The 17741-nt window shown below is 42.0% G+C and overlaps 1 protein-coding gene across 1 annotated transcript in view; it reads left to right on the top strand.

Annotated features, from left to right (window-relative positions):
* Positions 1 to 4258: 4258 nt before the first annotated feature.
* The window catches only part of LOC124616145 (synaptic vesicle glycoprotein 2C-like), a 408872-nt gene continuing 395389 nt past the window's right edge, over positions 4259 to 17741 (top strand). The window contains exon 1 of the mRNA XM_047144418.1: positions 4259 to 4575. Coding sequence (XP_047000374.1) covers positions 4503 to 4575 — 73 coding nt within the window. The 5' untranslated portion in view covers positions 4259 to 4502. The remainder of the gene's footprint in view (positions 4576 to 17741) is intronic.

The raw sequence follows: 17741 nt of genomic DNA, 5'->3' as shown, positions 1-17741 counted from the left end.
TTTTCTAACGATAAGCTACTTATTCAATACTTTTTACTTGTGGATCATTTTATTTGAGCCTCCTGAACTATAAGATGTCATAACAGCGGATGAATTTGTGTTGTCTCTGACCTTTTTTTTAAATCATTCACTAATGTTTCGTCTGTGAATACTGGCAGTCTCTATGTGGCAACGAGACTAATACAGGGCCGCTGCTAGGTGTTTTGTCCCCCCCCCCCTCCCTTAGGCCAGAAGTGGAAAAATGACGCCGCCTCTGTTTTACTACCTCGATCATCCAACTAGCGCCTCCCCCTCCAACCCCCACCGCAACAAACATCCAACAGCACAGAAATGCCAGTCTCCTGTTATACTTTTAATCATAAGATTATGGTGACCAAATGTTCTAATTTCCTAGGGATAGTCGTCAATTTCTGTACTTTGTCCTCGATTCCTCTAATTTGACATTCATTTTTTCCCCCATTTGCCGCCCCCAAATATTTGTCACCCTAGACGTCCGCTATTTAAAGCGGATTTGAACTGTTTAATATGTGTCCAGCATAAGTAAACATATGTGATATTGTGTACCGTGTTCGTATATGGACATGGCCTTTTGGACAAAATGCTATCTGTTTTTAAATATTTTGGCGATCTGTTTATAATGTGCTGAGTTTTATCCACTTGACGTCTTCTGCATGAGGTCAGCGTAAAATGAACATCATTTACTACAAAACAATGTTTATGACCTGAAGATACAGCTAAGACTGTTGAAACCAGTTGTCTCGAATTGAAAATATTTTGTGCGGTCTTCGCTTTTGAATGGTTATTAACAATTTTTACATAATTTTATTTTATCAAATAAATCTAATAAAATCGGGCCCCTTAAGAAGTGAAAAACAGCAATGTAAACAATTCTTTTTCTTTAAGACATTTACAGTTCAAACATTCAATTAGATACAGTCCTTTTGTGGGGTACATGTCCTCACAATAGCTTGAAAAAGATAAATGCCAAGTCCGGCCTTCCAAAATGCAGTGAGCTGTCTAAAACAGATTATGATTCAGATCGGATCACACATGTGAGATGTTTGCCAAATGCCTAAAAAATGATAAAATATGCCTTAAAATGAAATAAGGACGTATATCCTTTAGACTCTAAAAGAAAGAGAAACACTTTCTTAAGTAATGTGATCTGAAAGTCAAGTAACGGACCTCAAGCAGATTTTAAATAAAATTCTACTCTTAAGTACGACTTAAATAACAAGGTTCTACCAATACTCGGACGTAATCCAGGGTTAAAGATTGAAACAGCTTTCCCACAGTAAGATTTCAATGGCACCTCAACAGGTTAGCCAAAATCTCTCTCTGTCTCTTAGAAAAACAGATCAGTACTCGTAACCAAGAGCACATCTATAAAAATACATCTGGTTTTAAAACAATTCAAAGAACACTCAGCAAGCATAAAGGTGCCTGCTCATATATAATTTTTAAAAACAACGCACCAGTAAGCATCGACATGACTACGCAAAACTTAACAGCTCCAAGCCAAAACAAAATACTGGAAGATCGGGGAACTGTCTGACCACAAAGTGTATCACTCACGGTGTAGACTTGAACACAATGCTCTCAAACACAGTGGGACTATTAAACAATGTCAGCATACATCAATATCAATCTTGACAAAGGTTTGCGTATCAAACTGTAAAGCTTACCGTTTATTCTTTTGCTCTGTCCCTTCTGCTACCAAAAATAATCCACAATTAATACGGCGAAATCCAACTAAATTACCAAATGACACGAGCCGTACTTTTTGCGCCTGTTGAAGTTTAGGGAAAAGAAGACACAGCACACTGAACAGTGCATACACGACTCATAATCCAGACGGAGAATTCGCTGGCTAACAAGCATAACAGTTTCATGTGAGCGCTCGGTTTTAACTCCAAACATAACTCCAATACCACTTCATATGCACATGACGCCGCGAAAATACAGGCCAACTATAAATGCTGCCACCGAGCTTCCGTCCAAGGTAACAGTGTTCGAACGTCGTGGCGTCAACTTCACTGTCCCACAAGACTCAGGAGGCGACAAGACGGCGAGTCGATCCGAAGCCTCCACTCCACCGCCGCCTAGCGAGACGACGGGGAAGCCGTTGCCAAGAGGTGTGGCCTCGCTGGCGTTCACTATCGATGGCGGACCTGCTCGTCGGGCTGTAAGAGCCAAACAAATCGCTTCTACTGCAACCTCTTTGCTTTCCAAACTTTGACACGTGGTAGTATGGACCAGTACAAGGAAAAAAGTGCAGCAAATATGGGCTCTAATGTACGTAACTTAAGAGCTACGAAAACTTGGCCATCTTCGCTACTGTAAAACACATCTCTTCCAGTACACAAGTGCTCGTAGCTCTTAAGGTATTCACTTTAGAGCCCATGTTTACAGACAATTTTATATTGTTTTGGCCTGTACTACCTTCTGCCAAAATATGAAATGAGTTATCACAAAGGGAGTCCCACAGGGTTCAATTTTAGGTCCTCTGCTGTTCCTTATTCACGTGAATGACCTTCCACTTAACGTTCAGCAAGGGGAACTAGTACTTTTTGTAGATGACACGAGTGTAATAATAAATCCTATTTCAGCAAAAGCAACTGAAGATATTGTTAAGGATGTCTTTCAAAGAATTATTAAGTGGTTCTCAGAAAGTAGACTCTCTCTTAATTTTGAAAGAACTCACTATATTCAATTCTGTACACTGAATAGAGTCATACTGACAATTGATGTAGCATATGAACACGGCTCAGTTAACAGGTTAGATTTCTCCAAATTTTTGGGTGTTCACATTGATGACAACTTGAATTGGAAGAAGTATATTACTGAGCTTCTCAAACAACTAAGTTCAGCTTCTTTTGCTCTTTGTATAATCGCTAGTCTGGGTAATAAACAAATCAGCCTCCTAACATACTTTACATATTTCCACTCAATAATGTCTTATGGAATAATTTTCTGGGGTAACTCATCACTTAGACACAAAGTATTGGTTGCACAAAAGAGATCAGTGAGAATAACTAGTGGTGTTCACCCAAGGACGTTATGAAGGCACCTTTTCAAGGAGTAGGTATTTTAACTGCACCATCAGAGTACATATATTCGCTAATGAAATTCGTTACAAATAATCCATCTCAATTCGCGAAGAACAGTGATGTTCATACGTACAACACTAGAGGGAAATATGACCTTGCCTATCCGTTATTGAAGCTGTCAGCTGCTCAAAATGGAGTACATTATTCAGCAACAAAAATCTTTGATCTTTTGCCCAACAGCATAAAGTTTCTGGCAGGTAGCAGATCAAGTTTTAAATCTAGCTTAAAATCATTTCTTTTGGACAACTCCTTCTACTCCATGGACGAGTTTCTATTTCAGAAATGGTAAAAAAAAAGATTGTACCTCTAAATATAGTTGCATGTATAGAGCTAAAAATTTCAGTAATATTAATATTAGCACTATTCATGTGTGTATATATATATATATATCTTGTAATATGACCTGTTCCACATAATATCGATAAAATAATCGGGAAAATGATCTACAAAACATGAAATAACTAAAACTAAACTTCCAGTAGAAGAGATTTGTTTCACATTATCGAAGATAAGGTGCTCACAACTCTTCCGATATGCACTTTAGGGCCCATGTTTACCAGAGTGTTTTGCTTCGATTGTTGTTCCTGTCACATCCCTGAAAACTGACGATTCCTCTTAGGACACGGTGCATAGTTCTAACTGTGCAGCATACTCTTGTCATCTTGTATATCTTTCCCTCCATGCCAAACTTTGTAGTTCGTTCTTCGCATCGTTCCGTCCAAGTACCACAATCAAAGTTCTGCGCGAACTACTTTTGTTATTAAAAAATATGAGTGTTAGTGGTGTACATAACATTTTTTAAGTTCCTCTACACACAAATTTCATCTTGCTTTGTTGCTTTTCGGTCTTATTACGAAAGAAGAAAACGTTAAACTTGTTGAATTGTGTAACGTGCAGGTATACAGTTGCTTTAGATGTATTGTCGTTAACCTACAGATTGTTCACGAGCAACATTGGACACGCGCGATGTTTCGAATGAAGCACCCATCCGGGTTACGCGCAACAGATTCTGTCCGTCAGCAGCAACACAGCGCCGCACAGGTCGTCTTAGTGAGTCAGCATTCAGACTCGGCGCGGTGTATCCAGTGGCGCAGACTGGCGTGCACGGCGATAGATTTGCGCGTCAGACGACGTAGCTGGTGACGTAGATCCGGTCCGTGAGCGACCGGCCGGTATCGGCGGCTGTCCGCTGTTTATTCTGTTGTTCGGAGAGTCCGCCAGTAAGCCGCGAGGCCGCCGCTCGTGACGAAGGAGCCGCGAGTGCCGTTCACGCAGGAGCGCCGTGCGCACACGAGCTCGGAACTGAAACGCAGTTTGCAGAGGTCTGCTGCGAGAAGTAGCGCCTGCCGATAAAGCGGGGAACGCCAGCTGCTAGCAAGGCCGGCGGGAAAGATGCCAGCGGCTTCTGCGGCCAAGGTCAGCGCGGCGGCGCCGGCAGAAACGTCAGCAGAGTTGGAACGCTTGTGTAAGTCACGTTCCGTATCTTTCGCTAAGCCACTGTAAAAACGGCCCTGGGACCATCCGGCTGATCTAATGTACACACCTCTGTTGTAAACACTCACTCTTCAACACGGAACAATTTACATATTTTAAGACTTTCGTACAGTGTACGAGCAACATACCGCTAATCTTTTTGAATCTGAGATTAGTATCAAACCAGCATATCCAATCTCGTAACTTAAGAATCCGTTATGAAGCTCTGGGAAGATCGGGATAATCTAATATACGTTTCAGTTGTAGTACATTGACTACAGGGTAACAAACATGGAAGAATTTACACATTGTAACAGTCTTTCGAACAGCGTTAATTCACGTATATCAAGTGCAACAGTATAACTTAAGTGACTATGATTTTCTTCATTAGATGCTAACAAATATGAACCATTCAGTCTGCGAAAGTCGTAGCTTGACATTAGTGTAAACTTTTGCCACCTGCAGGCAACAACAAACAGAGGAGATCGGTAATTGTTCTTAAACTTAGAGTACTATCTAACCAATAAATTTAACGAATATACTTCGTTTGCAGTTTCAGGGGAATCAGTGAAAGATCACAAAGATTAATTTACGTGTCGTTTATGCGGTAGTTTTGACGTACCGGTAATTAGTCTATTATCGTATGTGGTACTTTCTTTTTCAACATGACAGTTCGCGAATGACAACAGTGAAAGAAAAATTATCGAGACAAGTGTTGACCATGCTAACGAGCAGTGAATTCGATTTATTTTCGGAATATTTGCTTTGAAAGACTTCATCCGTTAATGAAGAGCTCGGAATCTAACACTTCATAGAGAAAATACAGTTTTCATGGTTTTGTTCAATAACTGCTGGGTGGTGTAACAGTACCACGGACCACCTTCTACGGCAATCGATGCTAACGTTACACCTCTGCGACGAATTTTTGAGTAGCTCTAACCGTGAGTTAACATAATGGAAACAGAGCAATCAAACTGGGATTCATTTCCGAAACTCTCCAACAGAGTAAAATCAACAGTAAGCGGTGGGTCAGGAGTGGACGTTCTCCCAGCACAAAAGCAAACTGTAACATATTAAAACCGGTAGCCAGGCTAATTAGGCATTCTTGTGTCAATCAAAATGATAAAGCAGAAGGCAGTGCTAAGGCTAAGCTAACCTTCCTTGACACCCACACACACACACACACACACACACACACACACTAAACTCTTTCCATACATCTGTTCACACTACAACACAGTAACCTAAACTTGCAGATAAATGCGTTGCTAACAAACAAATGACCAATGAGACAGTGCCTCTCAACAACACTTACCTTAAATGAACTTGGTGTAACTGTTTATAAAACCTGTTATCGACACACATGAAACAAGTGGCAATACTGAACAGGGAAAAGCTTGAAATGATTCTGAATTTAAATCAGGGTTCAAATGACTCTGAGCACTATGGGACTTAACATCTGAGGTCATCAGTCCCCTAGAACTTAGAACTACTTAAACCTAACTAACCTAAGGACACCACACACATCCATGCCCGAGGCAGGATTCGAACCTGCGACCGCAGCGGTCGCGCGGTTTCAGACTGAAGCGTCTAGAACCGCTCGACCACAACGGCCGGCTATCAGGGGCTCTGATGATGATCACAGTCTGTAACTTCATTGCTTAGTACAGTATCTCTACGCCTGTGCGTTAACCAGCTTGCATTAGAATAGATGACACAGTAAACAGTTCTTACTTAAACTCGGATTGAAGCAACCAAACAGAATGCAAATCTAACTACCCTGGCTCTGAAGGAGGCATTGCTTCATTAACTAACTAGTCTAGTACATGCGGACCCTTAAACTTTGTTTGAAGACCCATGCTCATTAACAAAACTACACCAGTATGTATGAGAAATGGTAAATACTCTTATCATTAATTATTAATTAATTTAAGCATAACAAACAATAACTCTTTAAATAACAAATATGCTTTCATAAGCAGTCTTTTGACCTAATCAAAAGTATAATTGGCTATGCAACTGACAACACAACATTAAATTCAAGTTCAACCACTTTCTCATAATAAAATAGGACACCCGCAATTACATTCAATAGGCTGGGATTCCTGTCCAGGTTTGTGATTTGGGATAATCGCGGGTGTAAGACAGAGTTTTTAGCAACACCACGATTATTATTAAAATCAACCACATTTCACAGATACCTGGTCCATTTACAGAGTGCCAAATATAAACAATTTAGTGGAAGGCTGGCGGAACTGGTGGCGTAATTTGCAGTGGCTATCAACCAAGCGGTGACGCAATGATAGCAATACTGTGGGCCTCGTCAAGTTACATATCTTCTTGGCGTCGAAATTATATTTTTAGGGCCAAAAACCATGCCATGATAATGGTATCACCAAACGCAGCATCCAAGGCCCATAAATACTGCCCTTAAGCTCTTCTGGCCTCAAAACTCGAGGAATATGAGCCACAATTATTCGCCACTGTTAACGAGATGTTAACCACAGCACTGCTCAGCCCTGACTCCTTACCCGTCACAAAGGAAGAGTTGCCCCTTGCGCGCCCACCACACCATTACCACTCTGCCACGCTACTGCCGTAGCTGCGGGGTTTCCCCACAACTTCACATCATCTACATTCAACCCTATGTTCCCCAACTATAGACCAAGTCATTTACAGTACATTACATAGCAATCATTCTATTAGTTATCTGAATCCACAAGCATAATTTAAACAACATCGTACAAAAGTGTCACATAACTGAAACATGTATACATAGTTAAAGAATTTCCATGACAGACAACGTTATAGATAAGCAGTTCTACAAATTGACATAGAAATATTGATACAGATACAAAATAGGTCAAAAATAGGTGTTACAGTGGGAAGTCCTGAAAGTCGACGAGAACCAGAATTCAGTTAAGTCATATGACTTCATGAGTAGGCGTGGAAGGAAACAAATATGGCGGTACATGAGGCACGAGGAACGAAAGAAGGCGGATGTGTGTGTGTGTGTGTGTGTTTGTTGAGGGGGCTGAACAGAAAACACAAATGATTTGGTGCAGAGCCATTACTCCAAGATATTTGTACTTTTCCGAGCTTCGCTCTCGTCATGGCCCACCTCTCTTGTTTACAACCACAGAAATGGTGGTAATTTGACTTCTCTTGTCAGAGAATCTTTGGATGGGTAATGTCACGTGGTGAATAACATACTTGGTATGCTTAATTTTGATGACTTATAATGAGATCCATGCCTTTTGTTGAAAACTAAGTAACAGATGAAAATTAATTATTTTACTCTGCAAACACTACATTACTGCTATGTGTAAGGGGTTAGAATTGTGGTTGTACCGAGATTCGAACGCAGATCCTGGCTGGTGTGATAAACAGTTTTAACTCGACACATTAAACTGATTGATCAACAGATGAAGACATTTCGAGAGACTCTCTTCCATGCGAAATTTCGTGTGTAGGTGAGACCCTACTGCTGATAACGATTGCCCATTTCTGACACGACATGCTCTGAAAAAGTATTTCGGTATAAATCTGTTCACTGTCCGTCATTGTAAACTGGATTTTATCGTAAATTGCGTCGTGTACGTAGAGGCTAAAATATAATTTACTGTGAGGTATCCAGAGGTTGTTAAACGTGGTGACACGGTTGCCAATCTACGAAGCCCATGTCCCACTGAAAAGGACACACGATCTTTCTCGGTTACTGGTATTCTGTCACGGAATTTTCCTGATGCTCATATGATGGGGCAAGCAGTGATTGAAACTCGAAATAAAAGAAAAAAATGTGCTAAAAGCAGGAATATTCAAAGAGAGAAAAAGTCACGAAGAACAAATAATTACAGTAAATGAGTGACGATGTCTGAGAAGTGAACAGAACTTCTTAAGTAATAGAACCCAGTACGTTGTCCTCGATGGTGAGTGTTCATCGGAGGTGAGGGTATCACCTGGAGTGCCCCAGGGAAGTGTGGTAGTTCCGCTGTTGTTTTCTATCTACATAAATGATCTTTTGGATAGGGTGGATAGCAATGTGCGGCTGTTTGCTGATGATGCTGTGGCGTACGGGAAGGTGTCGTCGATGAGTGACTGTAGGATACAAGATGACTTGGACAGGATTTGTGATGGGTGTAAAGAATGGCACCTAACTCTAAATATAGGTAAATGTAAATTAATGCAGATGAATAGGAAAAAGAATCCTGTAATGTTTGAATACTCCATTGGTAGTGTAGCGCTTGACACAGTCACGTTGATTAAATATTTGGGCGTAACATTGCAAAGCGATATGAAGTGGGACAAGCGTGTAATGGCAGTTGTGGGGAAGGCGGATAGTCGTCTTCCGTTCATTGGTAGAATTTTGGAAAGATGTGGATCATCTGTAAAGGAGACCGTTTATAAAACACTAATATGACCTATTCTTGAGTACTGCTCGAGCGGTCGGGATCCCTATCAGGTTCAAAAATGGTTCAAATGGCTCTGAGCACTATGGGACTCAACATCTTAGGTCATAAGTCCCCTAGAACTTAGAACTACTTAAACCTAACTAACCTAAGGACATCACACACACCCATGCCCGAGGCAGGATTCGAACCTGCGACCGTAGCAGTCCCGCGGTTCCGGACTGCAGCGCCAGAACCGCACGGCCACCGTGGCCGGCCCCCTATCGGGTCGGATTGAGGGCTGCTAGATTTGTTACTGGTAGGTTTGATCAACACGCTAGTGTTACGGTAATGCTTCAGGAACGCGGGTGGGAGTCTCTGGAGGAAAGGAGGCGTTCTTTTCGTGAATCGCTACTGAGGAAATTTAGAGAACCAGCATTTGAGACTGACTGGAGTACAATTTTACTGCTGCCAACTTACATTTCGCGGAAAGACCACAAAGATAAGATAAGAGAGATTAGGGCTCGTACAGAGGCATATAGGCAGTGATTTTTCCCTCGTTCTGTTTGGGAGAGTAACAGGGGGAGAAGATGCTAGTTGTGGTACGAGGTACCCTCCGCCACGCACCGTATGGTGGATTACAAAGTATGTATGTGGATGTAGATGCAGCGCAGTTCGTCGAAGGCGGAGGGTAAGCTGCTATACGGCTGCTTAACGGAACCGTTCTACGGCGCGCGTGTGACTGAGAGTTGGCAGCACTGGTGCAGTACTTTCCTGCGGTACCATTTGAGACGGTAGGACGATGTGGTGTGTCTGTGCACTGCCCGCAGCTGAGAAGCTGCTCCCGACAGGAACTCTGCAGCGGCAGCGACCGTGCACACAAAATAGCTCGCGCCGTCCTAAAAATATTTTCAAATAAGTAGTTACGTCAGCGTCGTAACTGTGACAAAAAAGCTCTAGAAAAGTAAGTATGTTAAAGTGTCTGTCATCTTCAGTGCACTGGAACTGGTGAAATAACTCGTGAGTATGTGGTAGCACTACCACATGTATCCGTAATTAATTATTACTGGTACCGTTTATGTAACTACTGATTCGCGTTTTCTTGTCACAACACACATTTCCATTTATTCGGTTGAAACATTGCCTATAGTAGGGTTTTCTCGTGCGTTTCTTGCTGAGAATGAGGATGTTGTTTCACTAGAACATTCTCTTCTCTCGCTGATTTTAGGCATAAAAATGAAAGAAACTGGGAGACCATAAACGGCGAACTGTGAAACACGACAAGGCTGGCAATCGAGTGATAGGTAAGGCAATATCTTTCGGAACGACCATAACATAGAGCTCAGACGGACGCGCGAGGGGAAGGGGTGTTCCCACGCTCCATTCCTCATTTCATTCGATTTTTTATTAATCCAATAATCATCTCACAATGATATAATACAAATTAATACCTAAGAATACGCAACACACAACACACAATATATAACTGGTTTACGGCGATAGGACACGTGCCTTCTGAGGATAAGACTTGTGGTCGACCACAGCGTTGATGAGCGAGCGATCCCAGCGTTTGTCTGAAGACACTGAGGAACACAGGAAAACCCAGATCGGCATGGCAAGACAGGAAAATTCCATCCTCCCGAATACGGCACCAGTATCTTAACAGCTGCAACCGCCCATTCGGTTGGTCCGTTTTCCACAATGCTCCTTGATTTACACAGAAATTATTCCAGGAACTCATACTATAAAACACAGTTCCGTTCGTCATCGCCGAACAGTCTGAGAACCCTCTGGAGACTCTAGGGGCCCTATTCGGTATCCTTCATACCGATCGGTGTGGTAGGTTAGTCTCGGTAGTGACGTCATTTTCGGTTCTTTATTGAAATATCCCATTCAGTAAGCTTCTGAGACTTGTTACCGAACGGTCCTCCCACCGATTTTATGTCAATTGTACCGAGAGGTTTTGCATTTCGGTCTGGCCCTGTCGATCGGTGAGCTGTGGTTTATGTACACCTATAATTTGTTATTTTAAACATATTTAGCTTTGGATTTAGTGTTTGTATTACTAAAGAATCACCAGAGCACGCATCCGGTTGGAAAGTGAGTTCATAATAGACTATTTTCCTTTGTTAGAAATATGGTTAGGTTAGATTGTTACTGTGAATGATTATATATTAAAAAAGGTTTTCGGTCAATATTCTCTTAAAATGCGTGTTATTTTTATGCAAATAAGAGTTTAAAGATCATTAAATATCAAAACATCGGCTCAACTTACGTATATTACATGAGTGCGAACTGACAATACTAGTGCCTTTGTGTACTTTTTCCCACAAATGGGTTAGTTAGTAACTGCCGAAACGTGTTTACAACTTTCAAATAACAATGGAAAGCAATTATGTGAAGCCTGATATTGGAAACCTTCCAAACTATCACACATTTATGACTTATGCAGCATTATTTGGCAACGAAGTCAGCCTACGTTCCTCTCCCAATACTACAACAAATGAGCACTGGGTGTCTGTTGTTTGGTGTGGCCAAGTGGCTAGAGCGCGGGAATGCATTATGAAAGGTCACGTGTTCGCGCATGGGCGAATGCAAAAACTTTTTTTACCTCTTCATATATGCAACACGTTCTTAGACATTATTATTCGCCTAGGTAAGATTTTTCTGCAGTATTCATCAATACTTACATGTAAGAGCGCACTTACTCAATAATGATTTCGTGATTTCTGTATATTTAAAAAACGAAATATAAAATTGCTGTAGATGAAATTGCTGTGAGTGAAGCAACCGACAGTGACCTTTATATTTTTTCTTGTCAGAAAAAATTCACCATTTTTTCCGAATACGTAGCGATTTCCGAGTATGCGGTTAGACAGGAATCTAAGAGCACAAAATAAACTACTGGTAATGTAACTAGCAGCAGTCATCTTCATAATCTTGCTTGTCACAAGTATTTATCTGCGATAGAATCCTCAACCACAGTAAACAGAGATGAAAGATCTCTGCCGTAATATTTTTAGACTGTAGCACCATATGCGAAACATTTTCATTCTTAAGATGCATGCTATAAACTTCGACGAACTGCAGGAGCTCTCGAAAATGAGTATTTTTGTTTTTTCAGTATAGGGAAGTGGGCTACATAATCATTTGGACCTCTAGGACCGTGTTATAACCACATTCTGTTTATCGTCTTATTCTTTGAAACTCTCAGAATCAATTTTTCGGGTGTTTTTATAGATGTATTTGTACAATGTGGTACTACATACTATTCCTAACTCATTTTCCGAAACGTAAAGTCCAAAACACGATGTCAGTGTGAATAAGATGACATAATGCGGCATTTACGACAAACTGCAGAATACAGTCAAATGCGCTATCCTTATTACGCATGCATGGAAACATGCGGTCCGAGAAACTAAAAATTTTTATGCATTTCAACTGAGAATCATGGAAATGGATATACTGCGCCTGGTACTGTTAAGGAGGAGGCAAGGGCGACGAAGGCGGGCACGTCAGCTCGATGGAATGCGGCGTCATGCGTTATGGCAACGTAACCGCAATTTTCGGTACTTGAAAGAATAGCGCGCCTGTGTCGTATGCTAGCCGCTTTGTATTTGGGGCGCTGTGCGCGCTGCAGTGCGCATGCGCGGATCTGCGGCCGCTTGTTTTTGATTGGCTTGCGCGACACGAACCGACAACAGCACTTCGGTATCGCTACCGAAATGCATACCGAATAACGCAGGGACTCTAATTCAGTACTAGACCATTCGGTGCTATTGAGTACCGAAACGACTGGCAGAATGGCGGAAAGGTACAGAATAGGCACGCTGGACTGTGAAGGTGCTGCTGTGCCCCTGGCGTCAACGTAGTGTGTCCAGAAAGCAGATTCCATGCCCGCACATTCCCATCTATGATGCTCCCCGCTCCACCTGAAAAACTGAGACAGCCTCACACCTTGCAAACATTCTGCTTAGCTACCTATTTTCCTTTATTTTGGATAAAAGTCTCCGCTGACGGCACTTTTTCCGATCAGCATTTGAAAAAGCGAGGCTCACAGAGATGTTAAAAGTTCACCAGTACTTCACGTACTAATAAATGCATCTTTCAAACAGAACCAAGTACAACATTCCATTAAGACGTTATTTGTCAATCTTCACAAAATTCACACAACTGTAGCAGTGTTGCATAAGTAGAAATGTAAATTACTAGTGTAGTAATTATCTCTGCTATTCACCAGGACCAACAGCATCGTTATCGTCAGCCATTTGAAAGCCATTGCTAGTTGAAGGTGTCTACTGTAGTGTTTCATGTATTAGGCTCATTCTCTTCAGCTCTCCACATGCAAGTTGCTCGTGAACAGTGGGACAACCTGCGCATCACCCCACTCTCAGGAGTGCACTACGAAAAGAAAGCAGCTACTCAGCTCGATAGGCGAGGCGGTAGTTTGAGGTGTACTGTCAGTCGATACGCAGCAAGGGAGTTAAGAGTAAAGACAATTCGACAGTAAAATTTTATCAGTACGTTGTCGAAGTGTTCGTAATAAAGCTTCCGAATTTACTGCCCTCGAGGAAAGTTCTCACGCTCAAATTATTCTTGGGACCAAGCGCTAGCTGAAACCTGAAGTGGAAAGCTCTGAGGTATTTAGCGAGTCGGGGAACGTATATCAGAACGACAAAGTAGAGGCCATAGGACGGGAAGTGTTCATTGCAATGGACAAAAATATTGTCTCTATTGAGGTCGAAGTTGAGTGTGACACTGAACTTATCTGGTCGCCTATAACAGGTGTAGGTGATACCAAGTTAATTGTTGGATGTTTTTACCGTCCACCCGACTCTGCTGTGACAGTTATTGAGTCATTCAAAGAAAGTTTACGGTCAGCAGATCATGCAATAGTAGTTGGAGGCGACTTTAACCTGTTCGACGGCGGAAGGGGGGGGGGGCATGGGGGGGGGGGGGGGGATACTGACACAGTCATGCGAAATACGTTTTCTGAAAAGCGTTTGAGCAGCTAGCTCGACAGCCCACGCGCAATGGAAACGTCTTAGATCTTGTAGCTACAAATGCGAGGAACTCTTAGACAATGTCAGTATAGAAACAGGGATTAGCAACCATGACGTAATTACAGCAATTATGGTTACGAAAGCTAGTAAATCAGCCAAGAAGGCTAGGAGAGTATTTCTGATAAAGCAGATAAGGAGTTGTTAGCATATTACTTAGACAGTCAATTGACATCACTTAATTTCAGTAAGAGGGACAAGGAGGAATTATAAGCAAAGATTACGGAGATTGTAAATCGTGGTCTGGAGAGTTATGTGCCTAGTAAATGGATAAAGATGGAAAAGGTTTAAAACGAAATTCGGAAGATGCTGAGGAGCAGAGGCTGTTGCACTCTCGATTCAAAAGAGAACGCACAAATGACGACAAGCGAAGGTTAGTAGAGATTCGTGCGTCTGTGAAAAGATGTTTGCGCGAAGCATACCTACCACCTTCACACGTTAGCAAAAGGTCCAGCATCTAACCGAGAAAATTCTGATCCTATGTGAAATCGCTAAGCGGGTCTAAGGCTTCCATTCAGTCTCTAGTTGAATAGTCTGGTTTGGCAGTTAAAAATAGCAAAACGAAAGTCGAAGTTTTAAACTTCACGTTCAAGAAACCGTTGAGACAGGAGAATCGTGCAAACATGTCGTCATTTGACCATCGGACACACTCCCGAATGGACGGCGTAGTAATAAGCACCCCTGGCGAAGAGAAACAACTGAAAGATGTGAAAGCAAATAAATCACCGGGCCCGGATGGAATCCCAATTCGGTTTTACAACGACATTGACCCCTTAGTCAATGTCGTTGAATTTGTTCTCCATCTCAAAAGCAAGTCATGTAATGCATGAAAGAAAACGCAAGAAACTACTGACTTTTGTGCAGTTATTCAGTACTAATTTTTCTAGGTTTTCATTGACATGTTGGTGCACACTCTTAGCTTTGTTTGTCTTTAGAGCAGCAAAATTACTTGATTTTTCAACCATTCAGAATTCGCAAGCATTTTCACAGATTCGTGAAAATTTTTGAAATTGGTGAAGGGGCGGTTTATGAATGCACCACGATGCCTGCCGGCCAAGGAAGTATACACAATTTATGAAGTACACATTCAACCGCCTTAGAATGGACAGCCAGGATTATAATGACAGCCAGTCTCTCTATACCATCTATGTCAGTCTCGAAATTATAATTTTTGTTAAGCTGTCATGGATTCAATAAAATCTTGTGATTTAGGGGTTTCCTCCAGACAGTCCATGTCTTCAGAACATTCTGTACTCAATGCCATATGTTATGGAACAACAACATTATTTGCAACTTTTCAGAACACCAAAATGCCCTCATGCGTAATGTATGTGCCAGATTAGTTTTCTTCAGCATCATAGGGGACACAGACTTGCCAAAATTCACAGTTCAAAATCCGCCTGTAGAACAAAACATGGCAATCTATCGTATTGTGAGGGGCGAGATTTTCGTTTGGGTTCTTAAGTACATGGTATTTGCCTGACACCAATGCTGACGTTGGTCTTGTAATTCACGTATTCTCAAATATGTTGAGGAAGTAACAGGTAATTTTCTAGACACTTATCCATAATAATTTGCCAACAAGATCAGTATAAATCTGTCAAATATTTTACCATATGAAATCGTTGAAGTTCTTCTTCCAAACCTTATGGTCTCCTTCTAACTGGGATTGACACCATATTAACTTTATGTACATCAAATACCAGTTGAACTATTCCATCAAGGCTAAAAGGATTATTTTAATGTAAACTCTGATTTTTCATGAAAACTAAATCTGTTGGAATCAATGATCAGAGTGCAAATATGGTTTCTTCTGACAGCCAACATTAATTTTTCTGTTAAAAGTTATAAACACACAATCGAAGTACGATATTAATGTGAATTCATTTTCAGAGTGTCCTATATCATCCAAGCTTGTACTTAGAAACTAAACAGTCCGTAGTCAAAAAGTCTTCCATCAGGAGGTATTAGAATCTATTGCCAGCTGCAGAAACCTCAGCAAAACCAAGGCCACAAAAATCGCCCGCTTATAGCTTCGGATCCTCTGAAGAGGAGCTCCTGTAGCCTTTGGCCAACAGTAAGAGATGATGACCAGTTTCCACTATTTTTGTTATGGAGGCGGCACCAAACTTGCCCACCGTCGAGCCCACGTTTTACATTCAAAGCCAAGGTACATGCCCTAGACTACTTATGTTGACGGTATCACTCCATATGATAACATGCCAGCGTGAATATTTGCGTGTTACCTTAACCGCACATTTATGTTGTCAACCTGTGCTCGCTAACCTCGTACAGGGTATTTCAAAAATGACCGGTATATTTGAAACGGCAATAAAAACTAAACGAGCAGCGATAGAAATATACCGTTTGTTGCAATATGCTTGGGACAACAGTACATTTTCAGGCGGACAAACTTTCGAAATTACAGTAGTTACAATTTTCAACAACAGATGGCGCAGCAAGTGACGTGAAAGATATAGAAGACAACGCAGTCTGTGGGTGCGCCATTCTGTACGTCGTCTTTCTTCTGTAAGCGTGTGCTGTTCACAACGTGCAAGTGTGCTGTGGACAACATGGTTTATTCCTTAGAACAGAGGATTTTTCTGGTGTTGGAACACAGTGTTGTTGCAACAAGACGAAGTTTTCAACGGAGGTTTAATGTAACCAAAGGACCGAAAAGCGATACAATAAAGGATCTGTTTGAAAAATTTCAACGGACTGGGAACGTGACGGATGAACGTGCTGGAAAGGTAGGGCGACCGCGTACAGCAACCACAGAGGGCAACGTGCAGCTAGTGCAGCAGGTGATCCAACAGCGGCCTCGGGTTTCCGTTCGCCGTGTTGCAGCTGCGGTCCAAATGACGCCAACGTCCACGTATCGTCTCATGTGCCAGAGTTTACACCTCTATCCGTACAAAATTCAAACGCGGCAACCCCTCAGCGCCGCTACCATTGCTGCACGAGAGACATTCGCTAATGATATAGTGCACAGGATTGATGACGGCGATATGCATGTGGGCAGCATTTGGTTTACTGACGAAGCTTATTTTTACCTGGACGGCTTCGTCAATAAACAGAACTGGCGCATATGGGGAACCGAAAAGCCCTATGTTGCAGTCCCATCGTCCCTGCATCCTCAAAAAGTCAGTACTTTCTTCCAAAGGAATCATTGGCCCATTTTTCAGATCCGAAACGATTACTGCATCTCGCTATCTGGACATTCTTCGTGAATTTGTGGCGGTACAAACTGCCTTAGACGACACTGCGAACACCTCGTGGTTTATGCAAGATGGTGCCCGGCCACATCGCACGGCCGACATCTTTAATTTCCTGAATGAATATTTCGATGATCGTGTGATTGCTTTGGGCTATCCGAAACATACAGGAGGCGGCGTGGATTGGCCTCCCTATTCGCCAGACATGAACCCCTGTGACTTCTTTCTGTGGGGACACGTGAAAGACCAGGTGTACCGCCAGAATCCAGAAACAATTGAACAGCTGAAGCAGTACATCTCATCTGCAAGTGAAGCCATTCCGCCAGACACGTTGTCAAAGGTTTCGGGTAATTTCATTCAGAGACTACGCCATATTATTGCTACGCATGGTGGATATGTGGAAAATATCGTACTATAGAGTTTCCCAGACCGCAGCGCCATCTGTTGTTGACAATTGTAACTACTGTAATTTCGAAAGTTTGTCTGCCTGAAAAT

The sequence above is a fragment of the Schistocerca americana genome, chromosome 5, assembly GCF_021461395.2.
Source record: "Schistocerca americana isolate TAMUIC-IGC-003095 chromosome 5, iqSchAmer2.1, whole genome shotgun sequence".
In the NCBI taxonomy this organism is placed as follows: Eukaryota; Metazoa; Arthropoda; class Insecta; order Orthoptera; family Acrididae; genus Schistocerca; species Schistocerca americana.
This window is presented reverse-complemented; position numbering and strand designations above follow the sequence as displayed.